This window comes from Harpia harpyja, chromosome 7 (assembly GCF_026419915.1).
Source record: "Harpia harpyja isolate bHarHar1 chromosome 7, bHarHar1 primary haplotype, whole genome shotgun sequence".
Classification (NCBI taxonomy): domain Eukaryota; kingdom Metazoa; phylum Chordata; class Aves; order Accipitriformes; family Accipitridae; genus Harpia; species Harpia harpyja.
Window position 1 is genome coordinate 17565554 of NC_068946.1, and position 16303 is coordinate 17581856.

Sequence of the window (16303 nt, forward strand, 5' to 3'; positions counted from 1 at the left end):
TTCACATCTCTATATATTCCATTCTAGTATTAGCAGAAAGACTGAAAATAAAGCTCTCCCTACAAATGGAGAAAGGAGGACTAATTTTAATAGTGTTTTAAGAAGGTACATGCAGAATAAGTGCAGTATTTAAGAATAAATGCCAATGAACACAATTTACCCACTTCTAATTTGTCATATAGAATTGTCCTATATCTCACTGCCCTCTCTGGAATACCGAACAGGTGACATGACTCATGTGTTTACCACCACAACACTACTATTTTAGGTTTCATCAAACACTGGAATGTGAAAAAGCAGGGCACAGTTTCAGTTCATGGATTGATTTATTTTTTTAGCACAGTTCACTTAAGTGAGTGTTGGGAGTTTATTTAACAGATAGCCTGTAGGAACATAGCATACTCACGATGTCTTTTCCCTCTCCTGCTTTCTTCCTGTTGCACATTATCATGTCATCTTTCAGCCTTTTAACTAGACATCTGGTACAAAAAATTTTCTGGCACCCCATAGAGTATATAGACATTCTTATGGGAAAAACCCAGCTCATTCATGACCATGGTTTTGGTGAAATGGTTTGGAGCTTTATGTTCTGAAACAATCATGTAGCAATGCAACAAACCCAGGAAAACTCTTACCAAGTCATAATCCATTCAGATTATCTTGTAATAGCATGTTCTGCTTCATACGGGGGGGGTGGGGGGGAAGAAAAAAGGTAGGAAAAAAAAGAAAGGAAAGCCTCTTAAAATTACTACTGACAATAATAAGTTTCAGGAGGGCCAGATTTTATCTTTCCTTCTTTTACTACACATTACTGCTTCTTACTCTCCCACTCAAATGAGACACACAATCCCTAACTACCCATTGTCCAAAGAAACTGCAGATTAAAATAAAGGAATGCTTTCAGTATGGCCCATCTCCCAGTGCAACAATATATATAGACTACACATTATTTGACTTGATTATTAGAGCTGTTTACTTAACTATTAGACTTTGGCCAATTAATTTATTAATTTAAAATGTAATAAATCATTGTCATTGGAAAATAATTTGATTATCATTATTATCAGCAGCAATGATTATCTAAGATCTGAGTAGCTATTTTTCACATAAAGGAACAATCTAAATGAAAATTAATAGCTTGAGCAATCTTGAGGAAAATCAAAGAGATGGAGTTAACATTTTTTTTTTACAGCTCCATATTTTAAAACTATGCACTGGCAAAATTGAAGTGAGTGCATTATTAGGTCTCAGGGTAAATTCTCAATGAACACATACATGTGAAGACATACCATTCTTCAGAAAAAGCTATATTACATGTAGTTCATTATTGCATCTCTCCATCATATAGGCTAAATATTTTAACTCTCTTATGACTGAAGTACAACTGACTTGTAAAATCAACTACTACAATGTACACACAAGTATAATCAATGATGGTAATTTACATTGACATACTATTTACCACTAGGGCCAGAGTGACAGATTTTTTGCAATTAAAAAAAAAAAAAAAAAAGAAGTGTATAGTGATTTTTTTCCTATGTTGATCTTTTGTGGTATCTGCAATTTATAGTACTGTATTTTAATACAAAATGCATATAACCATTTATTTTTTAGTTCTACATATTATACTGTCATGATTCTTTGTAGTAATCTGTTGTGATTACCATATATTGAAAATTATTTTCTATAGCCCAGTAAATACAAATAAAAGAAATTAAGATTTAGGTTTCTAATAGAGCTGAGAAACATGAACTTTAATTATAAGTGTCACCTAGAAGTAAAAATACATGCAGCCAGCATAACAAACAGGAACTTCTTATTTCCATTAAGTACTTGGGTTTACTTTATCTGGCCATTTACTACTGTATATCAAAGTTTCATTAAGACCAAACAACATACTTTGCAGCAAGTTTATAGTTTTCCAAATCTTTCCTCAAACGCATATTATCAGCCTCAAGTTGCTGGTTGCGGGTATACACAGTTGGAACCAATCCAATATCTTTGGCTGTGAACATACCTCTCTGTACAAGTTCATACCTAGTAGAAAAGAAACAGAGAGATTTTTTATTCCATGTTTCCTTTTTCTCACTTCACTAATGTCTCCCTTCTCATGCTAGCATTTACCTAAACTAGAATCACAAAGATATTTATCGTCTCAAGGCATTTACCATTTATGATCATTAACAATTAGCATCAGTACTATGCTACCACACTGTTCTATTTCACTGCTTTTCACTCTAAAATGTATTATTGTTCATAATAGTCAAAAGACATGTCCTGTATAACACAGTACTTCAATTTAAACAATTGTTCTTTCCCTTCCTTTCTTCCAAATAGCTTAAATAAAAGACAGATAAAAAAAATATTCTTGTTCAAATAACATTTGTATATACTCACAGTCTTTTTTATCTCATGTGCTCCAATACATGCAAGATTTATTTTTTTTCTGAGGACTCAAATAAGATGACAAAGCTGCAGATAACCTGGATGAACGATTCTATGAGCTATCTTCAACATGGAATACTGAGTTCACCTAGGGAAATGTCTTCATTCCTTCCTGTTTACTTATGTTGCCCTCTCCTTATTTAATTATATTTACCAATATTTACCTATTTTACTAGCCCCTAAGAAAACATGATTCCCTGATGTAGAAGTCTGAAGGCTACTTTAGTTAAATACTTGTACAGACTAACTTGCATTTTGAGAAGTAAAAGAGAATCTGGAGCAGCATGTAATGCTGTGTAGCAACCTAGGAATCTCTATAAGCCCTGGCCATAAAGTCTACTCAGTCAGTCTCGTATCTTTTAGGACTATCCATCTTTTGGTAGGATGTCAATGAAAGCTAAGAATACTCATGAATATGAACTTTTATAGACCAACTGAAGACAATGACATTGTGCACTACTGTAGCTATGTCATGGTTTAACCCCAGCCAGCAACTAAGCACCACGCAGCCGCTCACTCACTTCCCCCCCCCACAGTGGGATGCGGGAGAAAATCGGGAAAAAAAGTAAAACTCATGGGTTGAGATAAGAACAGTTTAATAGAACAGAAAAGAAGAAACTAATAATGACAATGATAACACTAATAAAATGACAACAGTAATAATAAAAGCATTGGAATGTACAAGTAATGCACAATGCAATTGCTCATCACCCGCTGATCAACACCCCGTTAGTCCCCAAGCTGCAATCCCCCCGCCCCCACTCCCCCCAGTTTATACACTAGATGTGACATCACATGGTATGGAATACCTCATTGGCCACTTTGGGTCAGCTGCCCTGGCTGTGTCCCCTCCCAACTTCTTGTGCCCCTCCAGCTTTCTCACTGGCTGGGCATCAGAAGCTGAAAAATCCTTGACTTTAGACTAAACATTACTTAGCAACAACTGAAAACATCAGTGTTATCAACATTCTTCTCATACCTAACTCAAAAACATAGCACTGTACCAGCTACTAGGAAGACAATTAACTCTATCCCAGCTGAAACCAGGACAAGCTATGATATCAGTTCAGCATAGGTTCAGTGGAGCTATAAATAATTTATATCAGATAAAGACTATAGTCCCACAATCTTCTTCCCTGCTGATCTTGACTGTAGCTGGAAGATATTCTGGGTGGGAACTCACTAGGAGGAGTAATATGAACAGTATTTGCCTTTTCAGGTGAAAAATACATTGAATCTGTGCATTACTTTTTTTCCAAGTAATAAGGAAGTATGAAAAGAACAGCAGTAATCAGAGATAAAACTATACTAAATGCTATCTCTTGCACTTGGACACAAGCAGCAGATTTGAAACTTGACAGTAAGCACAGCATTCCTAGATCAATAAAACATGTTGCAGAAACAAAAAGTGTTTGTAGAATAAGGGATTCTTACTTGACAACAACTTGTACTTAACATCTTCTAAAAGAATTAAGGGGAATATTAGAAACTCTTATGTCCAAATACTACTTATCTGCGTTCTGTGGACAATTCTAGGAATGCTCATGCCTATGAATTAAGCGGTCACCCACATTCACCACCAGTAGATGAAAGGTTTTTGAAAAGTTAAACTGAACATGTCCAAAGCAAAATTCATTCTATAATCACTCCATTTTCTTAAGCAAATTACAGTAGCAACAGGCTTTAATACTGAGAAAGAAGCTTAGTCTTTTTTCTTTTGTTTTTTCAAATAAACATTGACTGATGAGCAGGTACAATTCCTACTGGAAATATTACAAATAAGGGCACTTCTCATTGCAGATGATCACAACTCTACATACTCCTTCATCTGCCAGAAAAGTTTCTCCACTGAATGCCCTAACTGCATCTCATGAAAACCATCAAGTTTCTGCACAAAGACACATCAGACATGGATAATTGATGAACTTAGCCTCCAGCAGAGCTAAGAACTCTGAAAGATAATTTTAATGAAATACAATTAATACCAATAAATTCACTATGCCCTTGTCTAAGAACACTACTAAAAATGAAGGCTTTTGTGCATGTAGCAGAAATGAAATAGAAAACCACACAACAAAATTGCATTGTGAAAGCTCATTATCTTTCATGAACCTAGTCCTGTAAAACCTACAGAACTCCTACATGCCTAGCCAACTGCCAAATAGCTGCTGTTCTCACTTCTTTCCATTACAGAAGGGAACTGTGTTGCAAATTAAATTAGTTCCATGCACACACAGGTATTTTTCTAAGCTTTTCAGAACAACTGAGTTATTACTTTTGAATCACACTTTAAAATTAACCAAGAATCTGGAAACCTAAGGAACAGATGGTCAACTATGATTTTATGATCAAAGCCCAGTGCAGACCGACTAAAAATAATACATTGTTACTATATACATTACACTGAATTCAAGTTTCTAAGAGTCCTAAAGGAAACAGGTTGAAGAGAGGACCTGCAATAAACTAACTGATATGTAGCTCAGGGTAATCCTTTACTGAGGGATAACTCACCTAGAGATGTATTCAGGGATTAAAATTTCAAGTTTTAGCTTTTACAGGAACTTCTTACTGAAAATTATCATTCCAATTGATAACCTCTTAAACTGTTTCAACAGAAGGCTGAGAAAGAAATGAGCACAGAAAAATAAAGCACCTTTTTGCCCTAGTGTGCTCCAATCTATTACGGCATAGAAGTAGAACATTTATATTATCATGTTATGCTTGCCAATAGGCAAGAAAGTAGGTATGTCCACATGGCTTTTCACAAACCAAACTTGAGGTTACTTCACTTGTGTTCTGAGCCAGTTCTAATCCAAAAACTGAACCTGTTTTAGTGTGATGCTGTCCTGGAACTGATAACCCTCGTTTCTCTCAGGATTTAAGAACTCAGAGCACAATGTACATTAATGTGACCATGACTTCCAGGCCAAAGAGGACAGAGAGCAGAGGAAACTCAGGTCTGCCTGAAATAAGCAGATTGTTTCCACTGTCTTCAGGGAGTTGTGACATGGAGGATCACAACGTATATCCATTTTATTTCATTCTGCAAAAGGGAATTTTTTTGTAATGAGTCTACCTTTATACTCAGAGAAGACACAGTAGCTTTGTTGCATGTGCTCCGTTATGCACAACCCAGGCAATCTTTGCAAGGCATACACAATACAGACATAGCTTTTAACCTTGCTTGGTCACGTAAGTTTATTCATAATTTTAACCACATCAAACGGAAAAGAATTTTCAAATCATGTTTCCGTAATTAGTCTGCAGCTTTCCTTTTGCTCACAAGCTGAAACACTGCCAGGTCTCTAGGAACACTTAGTGTCGTGGTTTAACCCCAGCCAGCAACTAAACACCACGCAGCCGCTCACTCACTCCCCCCCACCCAGTGGGATGGGGGAGAAAATCAGGAAAAGAAGCAAAACCCGTGGGTTGAGATAAGAACGGTTTAATAGAACAGAAAAAGAAGAAACTAATAATGATAATGATAACACTAATAAAATGACAACAGAAATAATGAAAGGATTGGAATGTACAAATGATGCGCAGTGCAATTGCTCACCACCCGCCGACCGACACCCCGCCAGTCCCCAAGCGGCGAATCCCTGCCCCCACTCCCCGTTCCTATACTGGATGGGATGTCACATGGTATGGAATACCCTGTTGGCCAGTTTGGGTCAGCTGCCCTGGCTGTGTCCTGTGCCAACTTCTTGTGCCCCTCCAGCTTTCTCACTGGCTGGGCATGAGAAGCTGAAAAATCCTTGACATTAGTCTAAACACTACTGAGCAACAACTGAAAACATCAGTGTTATCAACATTCTTCACATACTGAACTCAAAACACAGCACTGTACCAGCTACTAGGAAGACAGTTAACTCTATCCCAGCTGAAACCAGGACACTTAGTCAGAGATTACCAGTCCAATGAGTGTATTAACTAATCACAGTGATAGCTCCGTGCACATGTGTGAACAGCAAATGATTCATCTGCTCATCAGACTGGCAACATGCTGCCAGCAGCACTGAGCTCTTTGGGATTAGGAGGTATAGACTGTCAGATACATGAATTTACAGTTGATCAGCCCTTGCACTTCATACTCCAAAGCTGTCAATCCAATAACTTTGATAAGCAACAAAAGCACTATGAAGTCTTGTATATCAAAATGATAGAAAATTTAATGGTAAATTAGATATTCTAGAAGTAATTTAAGTCTAATTTAAAGTTCCTTAAATTATAACTGGAAGAAAAAAGTGTACGTGCAAAAAAAGTACATAAGGAAAAAAAAAGTCACTGCAAGTGTGATAAAATTATTCATTACATCATAGAAAAAGAGTGGGTTTGGCTTAAAATAAAACTTAATCAAGTCATGACATTTTATACAGCTGGACAGTAACAGAATGTTTTCTCAAACTCTGAAATAAACACAGATAATTTGGTCCAATTTAAGTGACCTTTAGATCTCAGACAGACAATTATTTCAAAGCAAGCCTTTTGATAAATCTTCTCTACGTTAATTAATTTCTCATTTTAAATTCCATTAGTACTTGATCACCACAGCATGAGAGCAAGAGTGTCGTCCCAATACATAATGAGGAACCTGAGTACACTAATCTGCTCTCACTTTCATTAATATTGTAAATTATCTGTTTCAAACCAACATGAAACATTTTGAAATAAGGTATTAATGCAGAAAAAGTCTCAATACAGTAAGATTAGATCCTGACATGCTGAGCTCATTTGTAATGTTACTGAAATTAAAAATACTACTTACAGAGAAAAAAAATATATGTATAGCTAAGGATTTACAAGATATGGCCTGCTAAGACCTGCACTTGCTCTGTTAAAAAGCTATTTGAATTTTGCCATTGATATAAATTCAGACTGTAAGTGCTTCAAAGAAAGCTGTAGTTTCATAAAAGGGTCACTATTTATATCTGTTTAGTATTAATTATCTTTTAGCATAAAAACTGTTAAACTTCAGAACTTAATGCTATTCATATCAGTTCTTTCATCGAAAAAGAATACAGAACTATAGTGCTCTTCTCTAAGGAATCATTTAAGTGGCACTGTTATGCTACCAAAAAGCAGATCATTATTAATTCCAAAAGCAACGCCTGATTGGTGAGCTCTACGCTAATAAGACCAGAGCCTTGCAAATGACAGCAATGATTCCCCATTAGAGAATATTTCTAAGAAAATTTAAAAGCTTCAAGGCTTTTGTAGGAAAAAATAAGATGTTTCTAACTTTTCAAATTCACTAATTTTCAAATTAAACAATTTCAAAAGGCCTTATTAAAAAAATCTGAGAACCTCTGATGTTTAAAGACTGCCTACAAGGTAATTCAAAAAGAGGTGTTTCCACTTTTCAGAATCTTTCTTATGTAACTTGCACATTCAAAGCAATCTTCTAACTGAAAGTATTTCAATAGAACATTATGACAAGTGTCATCTTTTGCTCCAAAATAATTCAGCTCTCCTTTCAAGCTTTGCAACATTCCTGGCAATATTCTTAATCAATATTAAAAAAAGTATACATCCTGCAAGATTCTGTATATAAAGAGAGCAGTGGAGGGAGTGGAGTATTTAGACTAAGCTGCATGTTTAAACTTCTGCACAAAATATGGGCAAAATCCCTGCAATCTATATAAGCTGAGAAAAAGAAGACAGCAACAGCTCAAGAGTTTACTCTTCTGATTACTATATGAAAGAAAGAAAAAACTAACCAATCATATTATTTTGACTGATGTACCAAAAATTACCAAATATCAAAAATTTTAATTATGCTACTTAAAACACAAGGTAGCTATGATGAATGTCCAAACACACCCAAACAATTAAAGGTGCAAATACTATAGCATACTACAAAATATTCAGTTTTTAAGCAGGCACCCATGTTCTGGAAAGGAAGAAAATCACAAACCCACATGATTTCTCAGCACTGCTGAAGTGAAATGCTGGTCATTTTGCATTGGACTCATGTGATTCAGTGATGCCTTCTGCACTGTAGCTGGTTTTAGTTTTCATTGGTAGTCAGTGGAAAGCAGAATACACTTGAAAAAAATGTAATTTAATTCATTTTGTCTTAAAGCAGATGGCTTAAAGAACTTAGATGAGTTGCATCCTGAAAATGAGTATTTCTCTTCACTGGTCACAAAAGCAGCCTCAGGTGACCACTTCAGGCTTGTAAATGTCTAGAGTTAGGCAAAATGCATACAGTCCTTAAAAGGTACCTGTTTAGGAGCTCCCTGGAGTCAGCTTTCTTGAAAGTCTTTCCTTAAAACAATAGTTTGCATCCTCATTCTCAACATGAATATAATTATTTGGTAAAACACTACGTATTTAAGAATGACTTGTACTCAGAAGGGTTTTCTGGAAATATGTCCTGAAATACTGGAAATACTAGCATCCTGAGCATCTACTTCCTAATTCTCAAATTAACACAGTCACTTAAAATATTTTACCATTCAGTCTGGAAGCAGTCAAGGGTTCTGGACATTCCCAATCTGACCAGGAAATTGCAGAAGAAATCATCCATTGCTTCAGGTATTTCAGACACTGATTTCTCACAAGTCAGAACTGACTGCAAAGCCTGAAATAAAAATTCGATAATTGTTATTAAACCTGCAAGAAAAATGTAATTATCATACCTTCTATTTCTGAAGTCATTTAAAGTCACAGATCTACTGAAGTACAGCTGAATGTTTCCCTTGTCTTTATTGATCACTTTAATCACTGATCCTTCCAATGTCAAGGTCTGTGAAAGGTTATAGAGAAGCTAACTCAAAAATCACCTGATTTAAACAAGTATTCTGAACCTGACTTGAAACTATTTAAACTGATGGATGATCTTCTGTCACCAACCAGGGAGAAAATGTTAGTTCTCATACTCCTGCATCCTTCAGCAACTTTAAAAACTACTGATGAGAAAAATCAGTACTTCATCTAATGAAAAATGCAAAAGTCCAAGGTGACAGTAAAATGGCTTATATTCTTTTTGTAATGATGCATGCAGTGGAGACACGGAAAGAACTGCATCTCCATCATCAGATCTCTTAAGAAGTATCACAAAGATCAATTCTCCTCTTTCTTCTCAACATCCATATGCAGACACTGAATAAAGCTGCCAGACAACATTGCTACAAGTGTTAGCAGAATGCAGATGGTACACTAGGCTTCACATGCAGCTCCTCCAGTGCCATCGAGATAGACAGCTATTCAGATAAGATCAGCTCATGGGTCAAGCACAGTTGCCAAAAGCAGAATCAAAACAAACCAGAACAATCCTACTATGGAGAAAAAGAAAATCCCTTTCACAGTTTTCTGTTGCAATGCAAATTTCTTTCCTTCACTCAACCCCATTCAGCCCCCTCAGTGCATAGCTTGATACTAAACTCTCCCAGAAAGATTTCAAGGTGCAAGGAGGTATGAGAAAAGTAAAAATACAACCTAGTCTGAGACTACTCCCCCACAAAATGCATTCAAATATAACCAGATGAGAGAGACTGCCACAACTCGGCAGTCAAAGAGGTGCCCTTAATTCATTCAGACTGCAAATGGATTACAGCAACTTGACATTCCTAAATATGAGGGTCTCGGCATTTGGGAACTCCACATGGGCACAATGCTACAATGGACTTGCTCAACAATGCAGGCTACTATCTAAGATAAGATACTGCGCTGGGCATGCCTGCCTCCTGGTGAGAGGATGACAGAACAAACCTGGGCTCGACAACTATCACTCAGCACACTCTTGAAAGAAACTCAGATTCTACGATAACGTGTGCCACGTATTATTAAAAAAAAAGAGATACCACTATAGAGAAGAGACAAGAAGCAGAAACAGCTTCCACACATGCCTACCTTCTTTTCTTCATTTCAGCACTAACAAAACTGAAAAAAATTCCAGTGAGATATTCATCAAGACATGCTAAAGGCTGTGACTGCAAATTATTTTCTCCATCCATTCAAAAAAGAATCTGTAGGCCAGGGATTTTTGATAACTCCATTCATTTATGGCTTATTCATGTCCTTAGTGGGAGATCTATTAACATGACTGCATAAATTACCTGGAGATAAAGGCATTTCTCCTGGTAAAATAAAAACACTGGAAAAATCTCATAGCCATTTTGTGTAATACAGAAAATGTTGTGTTTAATCCAAGCAACCTACCTAATATAAACAGAAAGAATTGTACATGGATGATCAAGGCCATGTAACACTATATTATGAATAATACAATATGCCAAGTGCAATGTAATATTTAGCATATTTTCATTACTAGAGATACAGTACATCAGACAGCTCTATTTTCTAATTGTGGTAATACAAGAACCAAAAAGAGTCCATCTGCAGACATGCAGCTGCATCCCTTTTCTTGCTTCTTTTCTTTCTTTACCCTAAGTGAGGCAAATATCTAATATTGTTGCTTGTAGTTTCCTAAATGCATCTCTAAAGCCAGTCTTCGGAAGAAATGACACAGCTTGATTCCCTTAGTAAATGGAAATATGATAGGAATTCATTTCATCTGTGCAGAAGAGAATTTATTAGCTAGATACTAGCACTGAGAATCATTTCAGGAACCGAAGCTCAAGCAGGGAACAATATAGGGAAAAATGAATGCAGTCTAACAGGCACGGTATTGGAACAGGGCCTCAGGAAACCAGAATTAAATTCCTAGCTCTTCTGCAGACTTCGAGTAATACTAGGCTAGCAACTTTCTTTAATTTAATATTAACCTTGGATGACTACCCATAGAATGGGATAACAGTATTTTTTTTTAATATATTTACCTATTTAGAAATGGGGAAAATACAATCTACTAATTAATTAATGTGGTGCAAAGAGACACCCTATAGAAGCTATATAGACAAAAACATCTTATTAAAGGATTCCGACCATTAAATCAAAATAAAAAACCTAAATATTTGCTTTGTTAAATATTTGTTAAATATTTCTTGGTTAAATATTTATTTTTTAATTAAAATCTTTAAAATATTTTGAGTGTAAGGACTGCACATATGGCCAGTAAAATAAAATAATTGCTAAAAGCTTAACCTTAAGGACTTCCACAATACTCACAAAAATTTCTGTCAAATGAAGAAAGATTAACACCAAATAAATTAATAATTTCTCTGGAAAATAAAATGAGATGTTCTTGCAAAACTTACTAAACTAAAAAAGATAATTCAAAGATTTTTAACATGATCAAACAAATTATAACTCAAACCTACATAGAATATAACGTTAATGAAGGGCCATGTGATTTCGGAGTATCATTGGGGATATTAAGAAAATAAAGATCCTGGAATGGAAGTGTAATAGCTGTAACTACTGAAGAAAGCATTTCAGCCAACTTTCTTTTGTGTGTGTGGTTTTCCAGAAATTCTGCATCCTTCTCCTAGGGTCCCTATCAGCTGAAGATTTTCTTTCATATGCAAAATAATCTGTTCCTTGTGTTAAAAAATAATTTATATTACTTTACAATGCCTCAAAACAAGGACAACAGAAAAAAAATCATGACTTGTGACTGAAAAGGAAAAATGATGACTAGAACAGGAGGCAGAATCACTGCTATCCAAAGCATATGCTGCCCAGCACAGCTGTATTTTGAATCAGCTGCCATTGTTGGGATCCAAACAAAAACATGAACTGTAACTGTTGAGGGAGCCTCACCAAACTTCTTAAAGACCAGTAGTTCTACTGCACACATGCAGAGATCCAGAAGGAGAGAAAACGTGCCTCAATATCCCCTGTAGAAACATAGCTTTAATTCCTACACACCAATTATTTTCTTTTAAAAGGTGAATAGCATCACCTCTCATTTGCTTATGTTTGCTTTTCTTAATTTAGTAATTAGTGCTAATTACTTTAGAAGGAAATCTGAAAATAATTTGGATTTCACTGGTTATACTTGACCTTTTTAACAGAGCGTAAAAAACCTGTAGTTACTCAATAGAGAAACTGTGGATATTTATAGTATCTGCATTTGGCAGATCACTTTCTGGATGCTCACTTGATCTCTGCCTTCTCTATATAATTTCTTTTCCTTAACAAAAAGATTTGCATCTAGTACTGAAATGCAATCCTTAATACGGGTTTAGGTAGAAAAGTTACTATGAACAGCAAATATACACAGTCACTTAAAACTGTTTATCACAGAGCAGCTATTCCAGGATATGGTTGTTACCTAATTTAACCTATTTTAGCCAAGATTAGAAGCTAATAATTGCAAAAGTGTACCAATTATTTATCATGTGAAGACGACAGCCTTCTACTGTGCTTCTTAGCTCAGAGTTTGGATATTGATCCAATATTAATTCACAGGAAACAGTGCTTCTAACTTGGGTCACCAAAAGCATTTGCTCCAGCACTTGGTCTTTCCAGTGAATTAGCATCAAACAATCTAGTCACTCACCCTCACAAAATACACAGTAAATCATTATGAAAGCTGTCAAGGAACTAGCAAGTGTATTAAAATATTTTTCTATTCATGACTTTGTCTAAAGGCTGAAAATATTATTTCAATTTCAAAATTATGGAAAAAATGAGGCCTCCAATTAATAAGTCAAGAAGCAAGAAGGCAGATATCTATTCGTATAAGCACAAAATCAAAGAAAATTTGAGTTTAAGCACACCCATTCTTCTTCTGTTTTAAGGAAAGGTAACACTTTCTTCAGTTTGATTAAATGGGATAGATATTAGCATATTGTTTCCTACCACTCAAAGTCCAACAAAACAATAAAGAGGTAAAAGATTACATAAATATAGCACTGACAAAAGATCAAGAGATTAAAAACATTCTTCCTTGTTTCACTTTTTATTTGAATGTCAACTCACACAGTAAAACAGACATAACTTCAGTTATCCCTAAAGAACATTAAGAATTTCCACTACTCGGTTAACATTAAGCATGTTCAGTTTTAAAAACTTCTGCCAACCTTCCCTTAATTTTCAGGCACATACAGTTTCATAACAGTTAACACTCTGGTATTGTCAGTTTTCATTCAAAGTTTGATCTAAAATACAAAACTGATCTATTGATAGGCACTAGTGCAGAAGAAAATGCACATTTTTCCTCCATTTTGATGTTAAGAATCATTCATAATTTTATCTTTTCATTATTAATAATTTGCTTTTGCAAAACAAAGACTGTGACGATAGCTTACTGATGAGGCTATAAGATAGTGGCAATATTAGAAAAACAGCAGGGAAAAGCACTTTTCCTTTAGATTGTTATAAGCAAGTAAATTCAGGTAAATCATATTTTGGAAAATGCAATATAACAATCCCATTGTGTAACTCTGAACTATTATATGACTGTTTTGAAATCAAACTGTAAATGTAAGAACTGTCAAAAACTAGTAGTGTGAAATGATTGATAATTTCATTAATATTTCGATTTTACATAGCATAACAGCCCATTCTTTATTTTCAATATATGAATAATCTTTTTTAGCAAAGTATTGAAGTACAAGCTTCTGTGGGTCTTAAGCATATGCAGTTTCTTTCCTGTGTCAGGGATCACCCTCTCATTCAATCCATTCAGATAAAGAAACAAACCCTAAAATAATGATACATTGTAATAACATTAATAATTATATAGATAGATAATTTAAATATGTTACATGTATTTGCAATATCAGGTTGTTTATGGTTCCATAAAATGAACAAAAGTTAAAGGAAGATGAAACCCATGAAACATAAGTTGCCTTTTCCACTGTGGCATTTGTTTACCCCTAGAAACTTCTAAAAAATAAAGAGACAATCTCTTCTACACAAATATTTCAGCATTAAAATAAATTATCATATGTAAATTTTAAGCCACTAATGCCAACTGAATTACAGACAGAGTCTTAGAAAGTTTAGGAAGTTCTTACTAAAATTTGGGCATCTTCAGCCTGCTCTTGAATAGTCTGCAAAGCCTTTGACAGATCCTCATCATCATCCTGAAGACTAAATTCATCATCTGCTGGAATCTAGATGAAAGGATTTAAAGTTAGGTATCAGCGTATCTGATACATCTTTCTTTCAGAATACAACCGTTTCTACTCCCAGTACACCTACTGAAAATAGTCTCGTTCTTGTTAAAATAATATTTTGCCATATTTAAATAGAATTTATATTACTGAAATATTCATTATAAATAAGCTAAAACATCTAAATAGAAATACCTGTATCTTTGAAAAAGTATTTCATTTTCAAATAAAAGTAAAACATTACAAATCAACTGACACTAAATCTTCTCTTGAAAAATAAAGATATGCCTAGCATCACCACACTTTATAAAAGGAGATTCGTGTCATTTTTCCAAGGATGTTTTTGTGACTGATGAAGTAAAACAAAAGAATGAAACATGAATACTCTACCACATATATCAGAAGATTATCATTTTAGTAAATTACCTCTTCATACTGATAATCATCTTTAGAGTCGTCCATTATGGTTAATTCTGCAGATTTTGTTAAGTCTGAAACAGCTGATGCATGTGATGAGTTCCAACTTAAAAAAAAAAAGGTATCATAAACCCACCATCTATAAATCTGTTATCACCACCTTCACCCTTGTTCTTTTTGACACAAGACTTCACACTTTCAAGGCTTCTTTCAGCCTTTAGGTGAACAAGCCCAGCTCCAGTGAAAACTATGTGCACAGAGACAGAATTTAAATTCAAAGTTTTTAAAGCAGGCTTAAACACCATTAAAATTTGCCTCATCGGATCAAAGGTAGAAGTCAAGCACTGTTCTGAATTAAACAGTAGCTCAACTCTGCTCTCACCCATCATCAGTTTTTGCAGGGGTCTTACTGCACTGAGACTTTCACAGACTTTGTGCTTCTAAGCATAACTAGCTTCAAGCTCTCAGAGAATCACATTTTGTATCAAATTCAGATATACAGATGTCCAAACATGAACATCTGAAATCAAACACTGAATACTAGAGGACCATTTACTGAAGCTGATCAAATGCCTCAATAATTACAACACAGCTACAATAAAAAGATAAAGAACTTTCAAAATGTAAAAATTAATTTGGAAATTATCTACAGTTCCTCCAAATGCCTTAGAGTCAAACTTTTCATTAAAAAATAACTATAAATGGTGTAAAATGAAACCCAAATAAACATTTTTTCATCCACTAGCCTCACCGCCTGTGAAAGTACAATGAAAATATTTTTAGCAAGATGCTCTGTTGACAGTTTCCCTAGGAAATCAGTTAGCCTAAAAATAACCCATGTAAATAAACCAGAAATTAACTTCCAAAGAAAAGAAAAGCTGGCAATTCAGTACTGCACACACCGAGGAAAATAAAAAGATACATGGTTTTCCAGCTTTGAATCAAGTTTCCCAAATCTGAATTATTCTCCTAAAAACCAGGCCTTTTGCTACAGTTCTGACAGTACAATATATGTATAAAAGCATCATCTGCATTCATGACCCCAGCATCACAGCATCAACAAAACTATCAGTTAAATTGTAACCATCTGGAAGGCTAACAGCTGAAGATCATGTCCCAAAAAATGATAACCACCATTTGGTTTTTAGAGATGTTTTTCAGAGGTTTAAGATAAAAGATGGAGAGATGTCATTTTCTCTTGTAAACAACAACAACAAAAAACCAAATAGGGAAGTCATTGAGTGAATAAAGGCATAATTTTCAGTAATCAAGTTGAAGCATATCTGTGTACCTCCAACTACATGATAACTATAAAAATTGTATACATAAATAGGAAACTGCCATGAACGCTTCTTAAGAATCTCCTATCCAAGCTTAGTACATGAAAGCAAATGCTTGTAACACATGTGCCCGCAAATTTACTTCCCAAGTTACTGCATCACAGACTACAGGTGTAGAACACAGGACTT

General features: G+C 35.0%; 1 protein-coding gene across 1 annotated transcript in view; it reads right to left on the minus strand.

Moving 5' to 3' along the window:
* The window catches only part of LOC128144185 (sperm-associated antigen 16 protein-like), a 58778-nt gene that overhangs the window by 39126 nt on the left and 3349 nt on the right, over window positions 1–16303 (minus strand). The window contains exons 2-5 of the mRNA XM_052792654.1: window positions 14844–14890; window positions 14319–14417; window positions 8904–9031; window positions 1900–2037 (exon numbers count right to left, since the gene is read on the minus strand). Of these exons, the coding sequence (XP_052648614.1) occupies window positions 1900–2037; window positions 8904–9031; window positions 14319–14417; window positions 14844–14890 (412 nt within the window). The remainder of the gene's footprint in view (window positions 1–1899; window positions 2038–8903; window positions 9032–14318; window positions 14418–14843; window positions 14891–16303) is intronic.